This window comes from Dipodomys merriami, unplaced genomic scaffold, assembly GCF_024711535.1.
Source record: "Dipodomys merriami isolate MVZ:Mamm:240054 unplaced genomic scaffold, mDipMer1.0.p SCAF_34, whole genome shotgun sequence".
Taxonomy (NCBI): domain Eukaryota; kingdom Metazoa; phylum Chordata; class Mammalia; order Rodentia; family Heteromyidae; genus Dipodomys; species Dipodomys merriami.
Window position 1 is genome coordinate 9,369,182 of NW_027204937.1, and position 19,072 is coordinate 9,388,253.

At 37.0% G+C, this 19,072-nt stretch overlaps 1 protein-coding gene across 1 annotated transcript in view; it reads left to right on the forward strand.

Moving 5' to 3' along the window:
* Faf1 (Fas associated factor 1) overlaps positions 1-19,072 on the forward strand; it is a 299,200-nt gene that overhangs the window by 245,117 nt on the left and 35,011 nt on the right. The window contains exons 16-17 of the mRNA XM_069987264.1: positions 8,760-8,840; positions 9,404-9,481. Coding sequence (XP_069843365.1) covers positions 8,760-8,840; positions 9,404-9,481 — 159 coding nt within the window. The remainder of the gene's footprint in view (positions 1-8,759; positions 8,841-9,403; positions 9,482-19,072) is intronic.

Consider the following 19,072-nt stretch of genomic DNA (forward strand, 5'->3'; position numbering starts at 1 on the left):
TTTTTACAGAATTCAAACTCAGGGCCTCACTCTTGCTTAAGCAGGTGTTCTACTGCTGAGCCATGCCTCTAGCCTTTTTTGTGCTGGTTATTTTTTAGATAGGTTTCAGATTTCCTTCTTGGACCACCTATTATAGGCCTCCCATTACAGCTTGAATAACAGGCTTTCAGCAACCATGTCCAACTCTCATTTGAGAAGGGAGATATCTGTTCCAAACTTTTTTGCCCAGCTGTTTGAAGACTCTTGGCCTTCCAAGTAGCTGGGATTAAGGCATGAATCATTGGCACCCAACTGTTGTTATTTTTGTTTTTGTTCTGAGGCAGGGTCTCCTTACCTTGTATTGCAGTCATCTGCCTTAGCCTTCCAAGTACTGGGATTAAAGGAATGTGCCACCATGCTTTATTTTCAGAAGTATGTGTGTAGGTGTGTAATATTGCAATACCCCACATTTGTTACCCGTTCTTTTGTTAAGAGTTTATACAAGGAGTTCTGTTTTAATTCTGACACTGTTCATAATGGGTATTTGAACTATTCTAAATAAAACTGATAAGAACATTTGAATACACACTTTTGTATAGTGTCTGTTCTCTTTTGTTTTGGATAACTATCTAGGACTGAAATGACTTGGTCATATGGTAGATATATGTTGTACATTTTAAGAAACTGCCCAAATGGGCTGGGAAGGTGGCTCAGTGGTAGAGCGCTTGCCTTGCGTGCCTGAGGCCTTGGGTTCGATTCCTCAGCACCACATAAGCAAAAAGAAAAAAGCCGGAAGTGGCGCTGTGGCTCAAGTGGTAGAGCGGCTAGCCTTGAGCTGAAGAGTTGAGGGACAGCGCCCAGGCCCAGAGTTTAGAACCCACAACTGGATCCAAAAAAACAAACAAACAAACAAAACAAAGAAACTGCCCAAATGGTTTCCAAAGTGGTTATACCATTTTACACTAAGACCAGCAGTGTTTGAGCATTCCAATGCTTCCATGTCCTTGTCAGTACTTGATATGAAGTCTTAGACTTTCAGATAGGTGTATAGTAATATCTTATCATGGTTTTAGTTTGCATTTCATTAATAACTAATGACCTTGAACTTCTGTCTGTGCTTACTTGCTATATACATGTCTTTAATGGTGAAATGTTTACAGATTTTTATGCCTGTTTAAAATTTTAAATACGTTGCAGGTTTCACATTTAGGTATATGATACACTTGAGTTGACTTCTGTATGGAGTACAACATATGTAATGAAGTTCTGGAGATGTATGGGTATCTAGTAGTTCTAGCACTATTTGTTGAACAGACATCCTTTTCCACTGATTTGCACCTTCATCAACAATCAGTTACTTTTGTGTCCATAGGCATTTGTACTCCACTGTATTCCATTGTTCCATTGTTTATCTTTACAAATTCATACTTTGTAACGAATCTTGAAATGAAGTAATATAAGTCCTCTGTTCTTTTCATAGTTGTTTTGGCTATCATAGATCCTGTGCAGCTAAGGTGCACTGAGACAAATAGACTAATGCATGTAGCACCCAGCAGTATGAGAACAGTGACAACTGTGCTAATAAAAGGCTCCAATTAGAGCTATCACTTATTTCTGAGCAGTCCAGTATCATCTCCTTTTGATGTGCCAGGAGTGTTTTAAAGCTAAGTAGCTTGTACCATAATCCAGGCGTATTCCTGAATCTGTTTACTATCCAGCTGTTTCACTTTCAATGTGTATTTTTAGTTACTTTTGTGAATCCTCTAAGATAGAGCAAGGGAAACCTCTTCAAAGACAGTATTTATGAGACACAGAAGTTCCAAGAGGCACATCTACAAGTTAAGAGAATAGATCTATAGCTTGTTAACCCTAACCCCTGAGGTTTTCTAAAATGTCTATTAATATAGAATTATTTGGAGAGAAATGTCTAGGTAACTTTCTCTAGTAATTCTAAAAGTGGAGAAAACTGCAAATAGAACAGCTGGCGAGACAGGCATAAAACCTACAAGAAGCACAAGAATAAATAATAGCCATAGCCCTTTACAAGCAGTTGCCAACACATGATGAAGAAGCTATGACCATTGTACAGCTGAAAACTCATCCAGCTGAAAATTTTATAAGTATGCTGCTCATTCTCTGTCCAGCAAACCTCAGTAAAGTGAAAAATAAATAGTTCCTAAGATTATTGGAAAGATGAAGTAAGATACTGTACCTAATAAATTTAAATGAGTCAGTAAAATACATAGCTATTCTGCAACAGAACCAACACTTGATAAGCATCACCATCTATTAACACTACAAAATGCTACCATAAGTCTGTGGCAATTAACTGAATGTTTAAGTGCCTATAACAGACCTTAGCTTCTTCCTCTTGTGCTTTTTTCACAATTGCTTGTAACTGCACCTCCATTTGATTTCAGCATGAAGTAATTTCTCTTCCATCATACTGCATTGCTGATCTAGTAGTTCTTCCTTCCACTTCCAGACATCTTTCTTCTGTGTATGACAAAATGATCCTATCATTAACTTCAAAGCAGAAGTGCACAGTGCACACAGGTAAGAGGTTCAGGACAGACCCAGCATAAACATGGACCTGAGAGACGACAAAGGCCAGAGACTGCAAATTCCTGGGGTCCATCATCACCTAGGACAAACAATGTACTCAGCTGCACAGTACACAGGCAGCATTTTTACCTATCTTATCCACAAAGGGGGAGTACGAAAAGTAGGATTTGACTCTTAGGGTTATTTTGGACATTGAGTTAACCATGTGAAACTCGGTACTGGACTATCTGTAGCTATTACCTGTGCCATACCACAGACCCACTCAAAAGAAACCTATGTGTATTCATTATCTCTATAATAAAATCCACAGTCAAGGAAAAAAAGAAGAAGAAGCTATGACCAGGACAAACTTGGGAAATTTAGTTTGGAGCCACAAGTCTGAGTCAGTGCTTCTGTCTAGATCTTAGGAAGAGCTGTTAGCCAGGGAAAGCTATAAAGACACCTGGATTCAAATGTAAGTCTGCCTCTGGTCTGGCTAGGTGGTCTTGTACAAATCAGTTACCTTCAATATTTCTGTTTCTCCATCTCTGAAGTAACTCCTTAAATATGTAAAAGACAGGCAGGTACAATTTTGAGTGATACAACGGATGGAATAGAAAGTCTAAGCCGGGCGCTGGTGGCTCACACCTATAATCCTAGCTACTTGAGAGGCTGAGATCTGAGCATTGCGGTTCAAAGCCAGCCTGGGCAGCAAAGTCCCTGAGACTCTAATCTCCAATGAATCACTAGAAAAAACAAGTGGCATTGTGGTTCAAGTGGTAGAGTGCTAGACTTGAGCTGAAGAGATGAGGGAGAGCACCCAGACCCCACAACCAACAAAAAGAAAAAAAAAAAAAGGAAATCTAAATGGGGGAGAGCAATATTATTTAAGGAACAAAGGGAAAATAATACAAAACCTAAAAGTTAAACATTACATATAGATTTTTTTGGTACTGAGGATTGAACCCAGGGCATTGCATTTGCAAGGCAAGAACTTTGCCACTGAGCTACATCCCAGCCCTACATATAGACTTCATAACATATCGATGAAGGTGGCCCAAACAAGATTATCTCTGTTTTCTCATATTACAAAGTGGCCTTTCTCCCCAGTGCTAATATGCATAATATAAAATTATTTCCTGACTATTTGTGAGAGGGAGGAACTAAAATGAGAGAAAAGAGGGGCAGACCAAAAATCCTTTCATAACAGGTATCATTTTCTGGGTCAAAGATGCTGTTTTAATGGTCTGCAACAGTCTGTCTTAAAATCATCTGTTTACTTAAAATGTTTATTATTTGTGCTTAAATGGCTCCCTGCTATAACAGCTTATTCTTTTGTTGTACGTACATAGTGTTATAACAAGTTATTCCTGCTCAGCCAATTGATTATATTGGCCCAGATGGGGTGGCTTTATGGATAAACTAAATATTATTTCTCCTTAACTTTTACTACAAACAGTATTTTTTTAACCTATAAAGATGATTCATTTGTTCAGCATGTACTTAGAACTGAAGATATAGCTCAGAACATGTAGAGCATGTGCTTAGTATATGGGAGGGCCTACATTCAATCCCCAGCATAAAAAAAAAAGTATAGATAGATATAGGTATATACAGTATATCCTTTAAATACATCCCCAAAACTATCAATAGATGAAATACAGGGGTATATAATATAGACAAGTTCTTTGTTTTGTGGAGCTTACAGTGTTAAATGAGGAATTCTATAAGACATTTATTTAATTATATCCTTTATTTGATAACTAATTGCTATTGTGATAAGTGCTCTAAAGGGAGGAGAGCTAGGCATGTAGCTTAGTAGTAGAGCAAGACATATAGCTTAGTAGTAGAGCACTTGCCTGATATGGATGAGATCCAGCCCTCTATTCTCAATACTACCAAAACAAAAACAAAATACCTGCTTTAAAGAGAAAGCACAGAGTGTTCTGAGAAACCTAGGCTCAGGAAAGTAAGGTCAAGTTATAATTTTAAACACCTTCAGTACTTCCTCATTTCAAATATTGAAAGGTAAGATTACTCTCATGATCTGTATAATATTCTAGAGATGGATAACTTTGGAAAGATATTTTTACACATAAAGGCTTATGATCATTTAATCTTTTAGTTTAATAAATGTCTGGAAAGGAGACCATATTTATCCAAGGACATGTAAGTTGCTACTGGCAGGGTTATGACTTGAACACAGGTCTGCTAGTCTTTCTATTACCTCTCTACAATTACTTAAAAAATAAAGAAATTATATAGATAAGCTAGTTATGGTTAAATGAACTGTTCAGCAGCTATTCTGTATAAATTTGTATTTGGCATAAAGGAGTCTGTAGAGTAATGGATTAAGTGAGTGAAAATACAAGCAAAAACATAAAATTTGCCTTATTGGGCTGTTTGTATCTAGTCATAGTAAAATTTCAATAAGTAAACTAAAGTCAGGGGTCAAGGATATAATTCAGAAGTAGACATTTAGCTATGCTAAATGTCCTGAGTTTTATCCTCAGCACAGAATGTAAAGGAAAGATAATGAGTTAGAATTAGTGGAAATATGCATAAAGGAAAATCCTTCTGTGTCTTTAAAACATAAATACTAACCGCTAAATACATCTACAGCACGTAGTTTTTAAAACCCATTTTTATTCATATATAGTATTTCACATGTAAGTTATTCTGGCTGCTCTGTAACCTGAATGGTCTCTCATGTAGATTAAACATAGCTTCTGATATTTTGTTCCCAAGTATAATTACCCTTTATACTTCTATACCCTTTCGGGCTAGAAAAATCAAGTTCTTCCTAAGTTATTATTTGGAAGATTGCAAATCCATGAAATATTACTATTCATTTCAGAGCTGTTAAAATTATTTGACTTATGAAACTAGGAGAGAGGTATTAGGCCTCAGAGAAAAGGCCAGTCTTGAATGGGTTGCTGAGCATATACTCAGCCTAGGGTAAGCATAAAGTGAATTGGTGAGATAAATAAATTAATCTTTATGAAATTACCAGTTTTATATGTAAAAAAAAACAAATATTGGTGAATGTACTCAAGTGATTGATAGGAATTTACACCCTAATGTAGACAGGTATAGATATTAAGTTCATGTATATTAGCTATACTCCTGAACTTTTGCAAATAAGAAATTCTGATTATAAATTAACTTTTAATTTCATGTGAAATCATGATTAAATGTAGGCATGTGGTATACTCACTTTGGAAGCTAAAAACATTTTAAACATTTTTAACTTAGATAACTCCTGTTATCTACACACTAAATGAGTGAATGAAGTAGGAAAATAATTATTTGATAAAGAAAGGAATTGAAGGGTTTTGTTCATTTTAATAACCAAAATGTTAGTGGTGTAAAGTCAAATGAGATTGACAAGATCATTGTGCATTTAGCCCCTTTTGTATTCATTCCAGTTCTTAGTCTTAGCACTGAACATGTTCAAATCTTAAACATCTTTAATCTTAGAAATCAGAAGGAAAAAAGGAATTAGTCACTATGCAAATGAACCAAGTGTAAGATTCTTTTTACTAGACAGTTTGTATATGATTGCATTTAATTCTCACAATAACCCTGTAAGACAGTATTTTGTTTTACAATTAAGGAAACTGAGATCTCAGGAAGTTAAATACACAAGCGCGCGCGTGCACACGTGTATGTGTGTGTGTGTGTGTGTGTGTGTGTGTGTGTGTGTGTGTATGGTGACAGTTTCTTAGTATTAGAGCTAGGATTTGGATATTCTTGTTTTTACTGTGAACCATGTTACCTATCTGATTTGTTTGCTGTTTGTTTTGCTCTCATGTGCGTGCGTGTGTGTGTGCGTGTGTGTGTGTGTGTGTGTGTGTGTGTGTGTGTGTGTGTGTGTGTGTGTGTGTGTGTGTGTGTGTGTGTGTGTGTGTGTGTGTGTGTGTGTGTACGTGCGCGTGTGTGTGTGCTGGTCCTGGGGCTTGAAGTCAGGACCTGGGCATTTTCCCTGAGCTTTTTTTCTCTCTCTCAAGGCTAGCACTCCACCACTTGAGCCTCAGCTCCACTTCTGGCTTTTTGGGTTGGTAATTGGAAGTAAGATTCTTAAGGATTTCCCTGCCCAGACTGGCTTCAAATCTCAATCCTCAGATCTAGTAGCTTCTGGCTGTTTTTTGGTTTGGTTTGGTTTGGTTGGTTTTTAATGACAAAAACTCATTTGGTCTTACATTAAGATCTTTGATCCATTTGGTAGTTGATTTTTATACAGGGTAAGGACTAGTTTCAGTCTTTTGAATGTATGAACAGTTTTTCCAGCACCACTTGTTAAAGAGGTTGTCTTTTTTCCAGTGTATGTTTTGGAATTCTTTGTCAAAACTCAAGTTACAACTGTGTGGGTTTATTTCTGTTCCATACTATTTGTTGATCCTTACATCTGCTTTTGTGCCGTTGGTATACTGTCTTTGTTACTACTGGCCCTATAGTATAATTTGCAGTCCAGTGTTATACTCTAACATTGTTCCTTTTGCTCAGGATTACTTTTGCTATTCAGATCTTTATACTTCTAAGTGTATCTTAGGATTGATTTTTGCATTTCTGCAAAGAATGATATGGGACTTTTATAGGTATTGAATTGGATCTGTAGATTGCTTTTAATGATAAATATTTACATAAAAATAATCCTCCTGGCTGGGAAGGTGGCTCAGTGGTAAAGTGCTGGCCTTGCATGCATGAGGCCCTGGGTTCGATTCCTCAGCACCACATAAGCAAAAAGAAAAAAGCCGGAAGTGGCGCTGTGGCTCAAGTGGTAGAGCACTAGCCTTGAGCTGAAGAGCTGAGGGATAGTGCCCAGGCCCAGAGTTCAGGCCCCACAACTGGACCCAAAAAAGAAAAAATCCTCCTACCAAGTTGTGAACTTGTGATTGTTCCATTTTTTTGGTGTTTTCAGTTTCTTTCTTCAGGTTTTTTAGTTTCCATTGAAAAGGTCTTTCACCTCTTTGTCAAGTTTATATCTAGGCATTTTACTTGGTGAAGGGGATAATTGTGAGTGCAACTGTTTTCCTGATTTCTTTCTTGGCCTGTTCATTGTTGGTATATAGAAAGATCTGAATCACTGAAACCGCTACAGGAAATTAGTCAACAGGTAAAGGATTCATATATTGTAAATATACAAAGAGCTAAAAAAAAAAAAATTAAGCACATGGGCATGTGGCTTAGTGGTAGAGTGCTTGCCCTGAGTGATTTCTTGGGTTCTATTCCTCAGTACCAATTTTATAAACATAAAAAGCCAGAAGTGGCTCAAGTGGCACAATGCTAGCCTTGAGCAAAAAAGAAGTTTGGGGACAGTGCTCATGCCCTGAGCTCAAGGCCCAGGACTGGCAAAAAATAAATAAATAAGCACCAAAAGAACAACAAAATTAATAAATGGGTAAATGAATTAAGTAGATCTCAGAAGAAATCCAAATGTTTAATTAATAAGCCATAAGGAGATACAGATCAAGACTAAACTAAGATTCCATTGTTGTTCCAACAACAAAAGTTGGAAAGGATAGGAGGACAGCTGTTGTTCAGAATGTAAACTTACTACAGGCACTATATAAATTAGTATAGTGGTTTATCAGAAAGCTAAGAACATACCTATCTTATTACCCTGCTATCTTACTCTTGGGCTTATTTCTGATGGTTTTCTTCTAAAGAGTATGTCTGTGTACTCACATTTATTTGTTGTAGCTCTAATTACAATAGTAAGCTGTGGAATTAGCCAACATACCCAACAATTGATGAATGGATAAGAAAATACAGTGTGTATGTGTGTCTGTATGTATGTATGTATTCAAGCATATGTTCAAGTATACAGATATACTATACTGTATGACTCAGCCATACAAAAAATAAATTATGTTATTTTCAGGAAAATGGATAGGACTAGATATCATCATGTTAAGTGATATAGGCCAAACTCAAAAAGCCAAATATGTTTTCATTCATTGTATAAGGTAGAACTAAAATGAGGAGGAGGAAGAAGAAGAGGAGACATGAATTAAAAGAGACTTTGGGGAAGGTCTCACTTGGAGAGGAGCACAAAGAAGAAAAGAATACTGAGGGATGGAAATAATTGAAATAACATTGCATATACACACACACAGTGTGTTCAGTATACTCCATGCATCTATGGAATTATCACAGTGAAAACCCCTGGTGCTGTTGATGTATGCTATTTAAAAATTTTTTAAAACTCATTTGATCCTTTTCTTTCTTATAAGGATGAACGTGAAGCCAGAGAAAATGTGAAAAGAGAACAAGATGAGGCCTATCGCCTTTCACTTGAAGCTGACAGAGCAAAGGTAAGTGTGGTCAAGGTGCTTCAGGAATACAGACCTGAATCCTGAACTCTGGGATCTGAATAACAGTCCTCTTTTCACTTGGAGCCCTGAAACTACTGAGTTCAGTGAGCAAAAGTTTCAGTGGAAAGTATTTTTCAGTTTTTTGGGGGAAAAATCAGGAAATAAAAGTGTTTATAAATGTAGTATAAATGTACTAGATGGGGGAAAATGTAGTAATACAAGTTAGCCACCAGAATGACAGGAAAGGGTGAAGCTATATGAATAGAGCTTTGAGATTGGGAGATTTAGAGAGAACTGAAAGGGCCAGAAAGGACACAAGAAAGGTCCCAAAGAATCTTAACTGCCACCTTACCCAGAGCTCTCAAAGGCTTTTGCAGAAGAATCCAGCACTCTCAGAGAGGTGTGGTTTTCATTCTTTTTATAGAAAGAAACATTGCTGTAACCACAGTGTACCTCTGGATTTTGTTGAATAAGCCCTTTGGATATAACTTGGTCTTTTTTCCTCTTTTTTTTAAAAGGTAAACATATATGAAATGTTTGCTTCCTTTCTATTTTATTGACAGAGGGAAGCTCATGAGAGAGAGATGGCAGAACAGTTTCGCTTGGAGCAGATTCGCAAAGAACAAGAAGAGGAACGTGAGGTAGGACACAGCAAGTTACTTTCAGAACCTGGGTTATAATTCCACTGTATTTTATGCTGAGGCTGTTACTCTTTGTTACAGTGTTTCTACTTTTCCCTGACTCATTTTACCCTAACTTTTCTTTAAAAAGAATCATTCCTAATCTGTTATATAGAATTCTTAGAAAACTTGACCATGTACTAGATTCATGATTTTCTGATATCATCAATCCCATTCTCTCTTATTGTCTAACAAACACTTCCCATCTTTCCTTGATATTATCACATTCCAAGTAATATAGTGACTTTACTTCCCTAACTTAACTCACCAAAAGATAGAGTAAGTTACTTCCATTTAAAAGCAAACCATAATCTTAGCAGTTAATGATATAGACCATTCCCCACTTGCCAAAGATCTCATAAGGAAGGAAGCAAGCAAGCAAGCAAGCAAGCAAGCAAGCAATTGATTGCAGTTAGAATGATAGTACTATATGATTTACTTGGAAAAAGAAGCAGCCCCTTACAAGTGTTGAAAAACTTGAAAAACCTTAACTGCATGTGTGAGGAATTCTACTAGTCATCATTCTTAGTCAAAATATGCCACCTCTTTCACATTTTTCACATATTTTTTGAGCAAGAATTGTGCTGAACACTGGAAGAGAAACAGGAACCATAAGATGTTTTCTGCCTGTAAGAGCAGATTACGTCTTGGAGGGAAGATTCATGTCTGCAAGGAGAAACACTCTAAGTGAAAGGATAAGTAAAAACAAAATACTTAGGGATTTCAGAGACCACGGAGAAATCTTTCACAGTTTTGATAATCAATAATGGGAGAAGTAGTATTTGAGTCAAGTCTTGAAAGATGTGTGAGATTACACTATTTGAAAATCAGTTTGTTCATTTTCTGACTTACTGAGTACCTGTCATAATATTTAAGACACTATACCTGACAAACCTTAGTTCTCTGTTCTCTGAAGATAGAAAATACTTTGTTGAGCATCTTCTGTTTTGCATATACTTACTCATTTACCATGAAAACAAGATGCAACATAAGGAATTTCTCTTTACAAGTAAAAAAAAAAAAAACTGAAGCCTATTGAGTTACACATATAGAAATGGGAGCAGCCAAATTATCAGCTAGTCTTTATGACTACAAAGCTTATGCTTTTTCTCATACTCCATTCCAATCCAAGGTCATATGCTTTTTTTATTTGTCTATAGGAGTCACATAAGGGAGAATTACTTGCCATTCTTGTAGGCTGTTTCAAGAGACGTAGTTTTAAAACATAGGGAAAAAAAAATAAAACATAGGGTTCCTGCTCCTTCATGCTTTCACACATGATCATTCTCTCCTTATAGTACATCTTTAATCATAGAAGCAATCTAAAATGTTGAGTATACAATTAACTTATTGATCGGGATTTAGACTTGATTCTAATGACTTACATAGTTTACCCTGAGCTAAAATTTTCTTTATCAAATATAGATACTAATAAATGTAAGGTCCTCATAGAAAACCCTCCAAATATCCTTATAATTGTTCTCTGATCTGAAAATCCAAAATCTGAAATGTTCCATCATCCCCAAAGGCTTTTAGATTTAGGACTCATTCCTGAGATATCCCAAAATGTATGTATAGATATTCAAAAGTCAAAAGACATTCTTAAGTCTGGAGCATTTGTAGTCCCACGCATTTCAGATAGAAAATAACTTGGAGCATGTGTGTGTACAATTGTTAAGTGAAAAGATGGGGCACAAGGAAAAGGAGGAAGGGTAGGGAAGGTGTTTCAGCTAGTCATCACTTGCATTTGTCCTTCCATGTACTCCCAGAAAAGGCAAGTTTCAAAAATACTCTGTACCTTATTCTCCCTAATCCAAGCCTTACAAAGGCTGTTGTATGTTTCATCATTAAGAAACGTTGTTAATTTCAATCTAGTCTTTTCCAAAGTTTTTGACCTTGTTCATTTGTTTTGCATGGGATACCAGATAACATTTCAGCACATTAGGGTACTACAAATTATCATACCAGGAAAAGGCTGGTGTTGTGCAACCTGTATGAAACTGAGACCCAGGAAGGTTATACAGTTTGCCAATGTCACCAAACTGGTTGAACATATAATCTGGACAAGAAGCCAAGTCACCTGATTTTCTGTAGTAGCATGGCCTCCCATCTAACCGAAACCTAACCCATATAATTACATTGAGAAACAAGTGGTTTTGTCACTTTTATTATCTACAGTATTTCAAGGTCCTTTAGAAAAATAAAGTATTATATAGTCAAATCCCCCTTGTCTATCAGAAACTACTTAGTACTTGTCATGTGGCAATTGAATGAAATCAGTAAAAATATAGAAAGGCAGATTGCTCTGGTCCTTGAATGTGATAAGGAAAATACTTGTAAAACTATTCTAAAGGAAAATCATAGAAATTATAACAAACTTCCACTCTACTAATGTGTATGTTTACTTACTCTTTCTAAAATCACTATCAAGTAATGTTCATAAATATATGTAATTCTAAGGTATTAAAAAAAGGAACAATAGATGTAGAAATAAACATTAAGGGAAAATACAGGAAGATTAATTGAAAGGTGATATTAGTATGTTTACAACAGATAGTCCAACAGAGGCACTAAATGAACATGATGGAGTTCTATATGTGTGCTCAAAATGAATCACAAAGTTTGTTCCATACTTCTTTTGAGTAAAAAATAGCTACAATAGCTAAGTCATGTATGACAATTTCTTATAGCTTTTTTTTTTTTTTTTTTTTGGGTCCGGTTGTGGGGCCTGAACTCTGGGCCTGGGCGCTGTCCCTCAGCTCTTCAGCTCAAGGCTAGCGCTCTACCACTTGAGCCACAGTGCCACTTCCGGCTTTTTTCTTTTTGCTTATGTGGTGCTGAGGAATCGAACCCAGGGCCTTGAGCATGCAAGGCAAGCACTCTACCACTGAGCCACCTTCCCAGCCCTCTTATAGCTTTTTACATGAAATTTAAACTCATAAAAGTTTGAGCTTATGGTACAATGTAAAATCATCTCTACAAAGGGCCAAATAACACATTTTTCTGTAAGTTCAGTTTAAACAATAGATCTTTTCCTTTCCTTTCACCCTTGGATACTGGACCTTACTTAGCCAGGCTGACCTCAAACTCACAATCTTCTTGCCTCAGCCTTCAAGTGCTGTTATGATAGCATAAGAAGTGAATCTAATAGAAACTGGCAAAATGTATGAACTACTTGCCATCCAAGTATTGGGGGTTTTGCCACTGCATTTTGGGCAGGAAAAAAAAATTTCAGCTAAGATTGCATCCAATCAGTATTCAGCAGATATTTATTACTCATTAATTTTATTCTGTATATAAATCATTAAATAAGTTACTATAGATAATTATATTACACCGTGTTGTATATGTAAAATATAATTAGTTCTGAGAGAGTTCACTGTTTAATGGAAGAAGTAGACAAATATAAATAAATAACTATAGAAAGAGACACTTTACATTATAAAATACTTGGGGATGGGAATGTGGCTTTTTGGTAGAGTGCTTGCCTAGCATGCATGAAGCCCTGGGTTTGATTCCTCAGTACCACATAAACAAAACAAAAACAAACATTATAAAATACTATAAAATGGAATAGCACTAAAGATATTTTGAAGAAGTTGATTTTTAGTAGTAGATTCTCAACAAGAAATACTTAACTTCTATGTGCCAATAACTCACAACTATAATTCTAGCTACTTGGGAAACTGAGATTAAGAGGATTGCAATTTGAGACCAATCAGAATATACCTAAATCTTCCTCTCAACCAATAGCTGAGCACAGTGGTATGCACCTGTCATCCTAGCATCAGAGGAGGCCTAGATTGGGAGGATTATATTATGGTTACATACCAGCTGTAGTTTAAAATTTAAAAAAAAAAAATTGTGAGATTCCATCTTAACAGAAGAAATTGGGCATGGTGGTTTGTGCCTGTCATCCCAGAAGGAAGCAAAAATAGGAAAGATTATGGTCCAGAAGTCTGCCTAGGCAGGAAGCAAGATACTATCTCAAAAGGTAATCAGTGAAAAAACAGGACTGGATATATCACTCAGCGGTAAAGTGCCTGTCTAATAAACATAAGGCCTTACCCTTAAATTCCAGTACTCCCAACCAAAAAAATAAACCTTCATAGAGAAAGGAGCTTTGGGAAGATTAAGAGGATTTTGATGGTTAACAATGAAATAAGACAGAAGAGCATTATTTATTTATTTATTTATTTATCAGTCCTGGGGCTTGAACTCAGGTCCTGGGCACTGTCCCTGAGCTTCTTTTTGCTCAAGGCTAGTGCTCTACCACTGAGCCACAGCATCACTTCTGGATTTTTCTGTGTACGTGGTGCTGAGTAATTGAACCCAGGGCTTTATACATGCAAGGCAAGCACTCTACCACTGAGCCCCCTTCCCAGCCCCAACAGAAGAGCATTTTGATTGGAGTAATAAATAAATATTTGGATGGAAGGCCAATGAAAGAGCATCACTTCTTAATTATGAACAAAGACATAGAGTTTGCTCAGAGAAGAATATATGGATAAATTTATAACACAGTCCAAATAATTAGAGCTATTGTTGAAAGAGCCAATTTTTGGAGAATCATGAGTGGGAGAGAATAAACAAAGTCACTACCTTCATCATCCTTGGCTATAAAAGAAATGCAAATAGGGTTGGGAAGGTGGCTCAGTGGAAGAGTGCTTTCCTTGCATGCATGAAGCCCTGGGTTCGATTCCTCAGCACCACATAAGCAGTAAAAGCCAGAAGTGGAGCTGTGGCTCAAATGGTAGAGCGCTAGCCTTGAGCTGAAGAGCTAAGGGACAATGCCCAGGCCCAGAGTTCAGTTTCCATAACAAAGAAAGAAAGAAAGAAAGAAAGAAAGAGAGAGACAGAGAGAGAGAGAGAGAGGAGATAGGAGAGAGGGAAGGAAAGGAAAGGAAAAAGGAAAAGGAAAGGAAAGGAAAAACACTGAGATACCTCCTTACCCCAGTCAGAATGGCCCACATCCTAAATTCAACCAACAACAAATGCTGGAGGGGATGTGAAGAAAGAGGAACCCTACTGCATTGCTGTAAGATTATATACTAATACAGCCACTTTGGAAATCAGTCTGGAGGTACCTCAGAAAGCTAAATATAGACCTCCCCTATGACCCAGCCATACCACTCCTAGGCATCTACCCTGAACAACAGGAACCAGGATACAAGGAGACATGCAGCTCCATGTTTATTGCAGCACTGTTCACAAAAGCCAAGATATGGAAACAACCTAGATGTCCCACTACTGATGTGGATCCAAAATTGTGGTACCTATATACAATGGAATATTATGCAGCCATTAGAAAGGGCAAAATAATGGCATTTTCAGGGAAATGGATGGAACTAGAGCGAATTATTTTGCGCAAGGTAAGCCAAAAACAAAGAGACAAACGGCACATGGTCTCCCTGATATGTGAATGCTAAAGCCAAAATGCAAGGAGATATGACAAAGTAAACAAGACTTGAGAAACAAAGGACAGCCACTCATTTTGTCGTATCATTGCTTAATGACTCTGTGTTCTTGAACTTATATATGGTACATATATATGCAGGCAATGGAGGGAAGCCAGGAGGAGGACACAGAATAAGTGGGAGATGGAACAACATACAATAAAGGGGCCCATCAGCTGCAATGGACACAGAAGAAAAAGAACTAAGCAACCCAAAGACAGCAATGGGAAGGGAGGAATGAGAGGGAAAGAGGGCACAACTTACACTAAGCAAAAGGAAAGAAATGCAAACATCACCTGATATGGAAGAAATAATTGTATTGTCAATTAATGAACTTTATAGACCATGATAATGACAATTACCTTGTGAAGGTTAAAATGTATTTGTGACTTTTAAGTATCACTGTTCCACAATACTGTAAAATATGTGAAATTTATGTAATCACCTAATCTCAATTTAAAAGAAAGAAAAGTGAGAGAAGGGATAGGTTTGGATCAATGGGTAACAATGTTGTCAGACACCTTGTACTCATATACTGTTTTATAGAATGGGAACTTCTTTGTACAACTACTTAAAGATAATGATAATTTTTAAAATGTTAAAAACAAAAACAAAAAACATTACCATCATATGATAGCTCCAGCCATCTCCCATCCCTCAGTCTTTATACAAGATTTGAAGAATTAAGAACTGGTTGAGTGCGACAAGAAATGTACTCATTACCTTACTTATGTAACTGTAACCCCTCTGTATAGCACCTTTTCAATAAAATAAAATTAAAAATAATAATTGCCATATCATGTCCCTTAAGAACTGCAATTGTGCCACAGGCACTGGTGGCTCATGCCTGTAATCCTAGCTACTCAGGAGACTGAAATCTGAGGGTTGCAGTTCAAAGCCAGCCGGGGCAGGAAAGTCCATAAGACTCTTATCTCCAATTAACCACCAGAAAACTGAAAGTGGTGCTGTGGCTCAAAGTGGTAGAGTTTTAGCCTTGAGCAGAAGGAGCTTAGGGACAGCACCCAGGTCCTGAGTTCAATCTCCACAACCAACAAGAAAAAACAAAAAAACCTGCAGTGGTAGCTGGCATGGTGGCTTACACTGTAATCATAGCTATTCAGGAGGCTGAAATCAGGAGGCTTGAGATTCCAGGCTAGACCAAGCAAGAAGTTCATGAAACCCCCATCTCAACAACAACAAAAACAAAACCACTGAACACAGTGGTATGTCCCTGTAATTCCAGGTAAATGGTAAGTATAGATAGGAGGACTGTGGTCCAGAGTGCCCCAGCAAAAAATGAAGCCCTATTTGAAAATAAAGGAAAAAGGACTAGAGATAGGCACCAGTGGCAAACACCTCTAATCCTAGCTACTTAGGAAACTGAGACCTGGAGAATTGTGGTTCAAAACCAGACCAAGAGGAAAAATTTACTAGATTTCACTTCCAAAATAATCAGCACATAACTGGTTTGGATGGATAGAGTGCCAGCCATGCAAGTGTGAAACCCTGAGTTCAAACTCCAATACTACCCCGAAAAAGTAGACTGTGACCTAAGTGGTAGAATACCTGCCAGGCAAATGTAAAATCTGAGTACAAAGCCCAGTACCATCATGACCATCACCCCCAAAAAAGAAAATGCAACATCTTCTATTGATTCCAGTTAAATCTCTACAGGATTTTCTGTAGACATTTTATATTTTCTATGAAGAAGCAATGCAATTATTTAGTCAAAACATTTTTTAAAAAGAACAAAGTTGAAAGACTGAAAGTACCAGGGTTAAATACTTGACAAATCACCATAGTGTGACATAGCACAGAGATGAACCCAACAATGAATGAAACAGTAAATAATCCAGAATCTGTCCCCAGAAGCTCATGCCTGCTGTCTACTCAGGAGGCTGAGATCTGAGGATTGCACTTTAAAGCCAGTCTAGTATATGCCAATTAACTCTGTTAATTTTCAGCACCACAAGAGAAAAGATTTTACTGCGTGTGAATTATGCCTTAATTTTAAATGGGAAAAAAAAATCAAGTGGCTTTCTCAAAGCCATATTTAGTCTCGTCACCCCTGTCCTTTGTTTCCTCTTTAACTCCTGTTCCTCTCATCATACTCATTCCATTTTAGCCATATGGCTGCCCCGCAATCCCTTAAACCAGGCACCCAGGCTAGAACCAAATGTTCACATGGCTCTATCTCCCCTTTGTGCTTTTGCTCATTAAGAACAACATTTAAAACTTCCCCTCCCTTGTACTAGAATTCCCTGCTCTCCCTCCATAGTCACCATCACTATGTGATAAGTATATGCATGCATATATGAAATTTTTCTATGTTGCCTTAGAACAAAAGTTCCACTTAAACAGAATTTTTTTCTATTTTCTCATCTAAAACTAATACAAAGAATGTGTGTCTGTCTGTCTGTCTGTCTGTCTGTCTGTTAAATGATTCTAATTGTAAGAGATTAGTAAGAAAATATGTATTATCCTTTCTAGCTAAACAAGTGTAGTGGTATATACCTATAATCCCAGCTATTAGGGAGGCAGAAGCAGGAAGATCACAGTTAAGGTTAGTGAAACTCTATCTTAGAAAAAAAAATTAAAATTAAAGGTCTGGTGACTCAAATGATAGAATGCTTACCTAACAGATGAGATCCTAGGTTCAAGCTGCATTACTGTAAAAAAGAAAAAAAGGCAGTTGTGCAGTATGTCTTTTTTGAGTGTATGTTTTCATTGCCTAATTTCACGTTAAATGATCCCATTTTTTATTCCTCATATGTGAATGCTTTAAATCTGCAGATTTTTTTTAATTTTAAAAAGTCCAAGATCAAGAAAAAAAAGTCCAAGATCATACAAATGGTTGGTTTCATAGAATCCATTTAATAAAGAGCAATCCTCTTCTTAAGGGGGAAAAAAGTCCAAGATCAGTTCATGTTTCTTCCCCTCAGTACTGAAGATTGAACTGGGTATCACATACACGCTGAGCCCTAGAGCCAAGCCCCTAACCCTTTTGTCATATTTTTGTTTTTGAGATAAGCTCTCAAAAACTTTGCTCTAAGCTGGCCTCCAACATGCAGTCTCTCTACTTCCACTCTCAGTTATCTGGGATTATAGGCATGCATCACCGTGCCCAGCTCAGTTCATATTTCTTTTACCAGGTTTCCTTGTTTTATCACAAACCTAAAATATGCAAATAAAAATACTTATTTCTTGAGCAAACCAAATTGAAGTTGAACAATGGTGTTTACTATGACTGTTATTTTGGTATTTGTGTCCTTTTTATTACTGTTTTACAACTGTGTTTGCTTAAGTGGTGGTTTTGCTTTTAGCCAGTATATTTGAAACAGGTTTTACTGGCATTCCTTTTTGCCAGTAAAACTGTTGCTTATTCAGATACCAAAGTTGCTGACTCTCTTCATTGTTTTGCACATTGGTCTGATAGTGTGGGATAGCTAAGATCTGTTTTCATTCTACGGAAAAGCCCTGGAGTCTGTGTACATTGAGGGCCAGATCTTGTCTGCACAATGAATGGAGTAATGAGCTACTGTTGTTTATTTTTCTGTACTATAATCAATTGACTTCAGACAATAATGTAGCATCTGTTGTTATACTGTGCAGGGAAATGCCAATGTAGAAAGCAAGCAGACAGGTGGATTAAAGGGGGGAGCAGAAAGGGAAACCAGGAAATACCAAGTTGAGTTCTAATTAAAGTAGGTACAAAGAAATAATCTTTATGATAATGACAGCAGCACCAGCCACTATCCTGTCTTTACAATGTTAACATATATATAGCATGATGATCAGTGCTAGGCACTTGACATCGATTGAATGCTAAACTTAGTGTTTTTATTGGCCCTATTTCTTGAATAAAGAAACTAAAGGTCATAAAGGTTGTTATTTACCTAATGGCCAGTATTTGAATCTGTCATACAGGAAAGCATGTGATCCTAACCATTTAATTACTTTTTTGTGGGTATGTACCAGTCCTGGGACTTGAACTCAAGGCCTGAGCATTGTCCCTGAGCCTTTCTGCTCATGGCTACTGTTCTAACACTTGAGGCACAGTTCCACTTCTGGAATTTTGGTGATAAATTGTGGATAA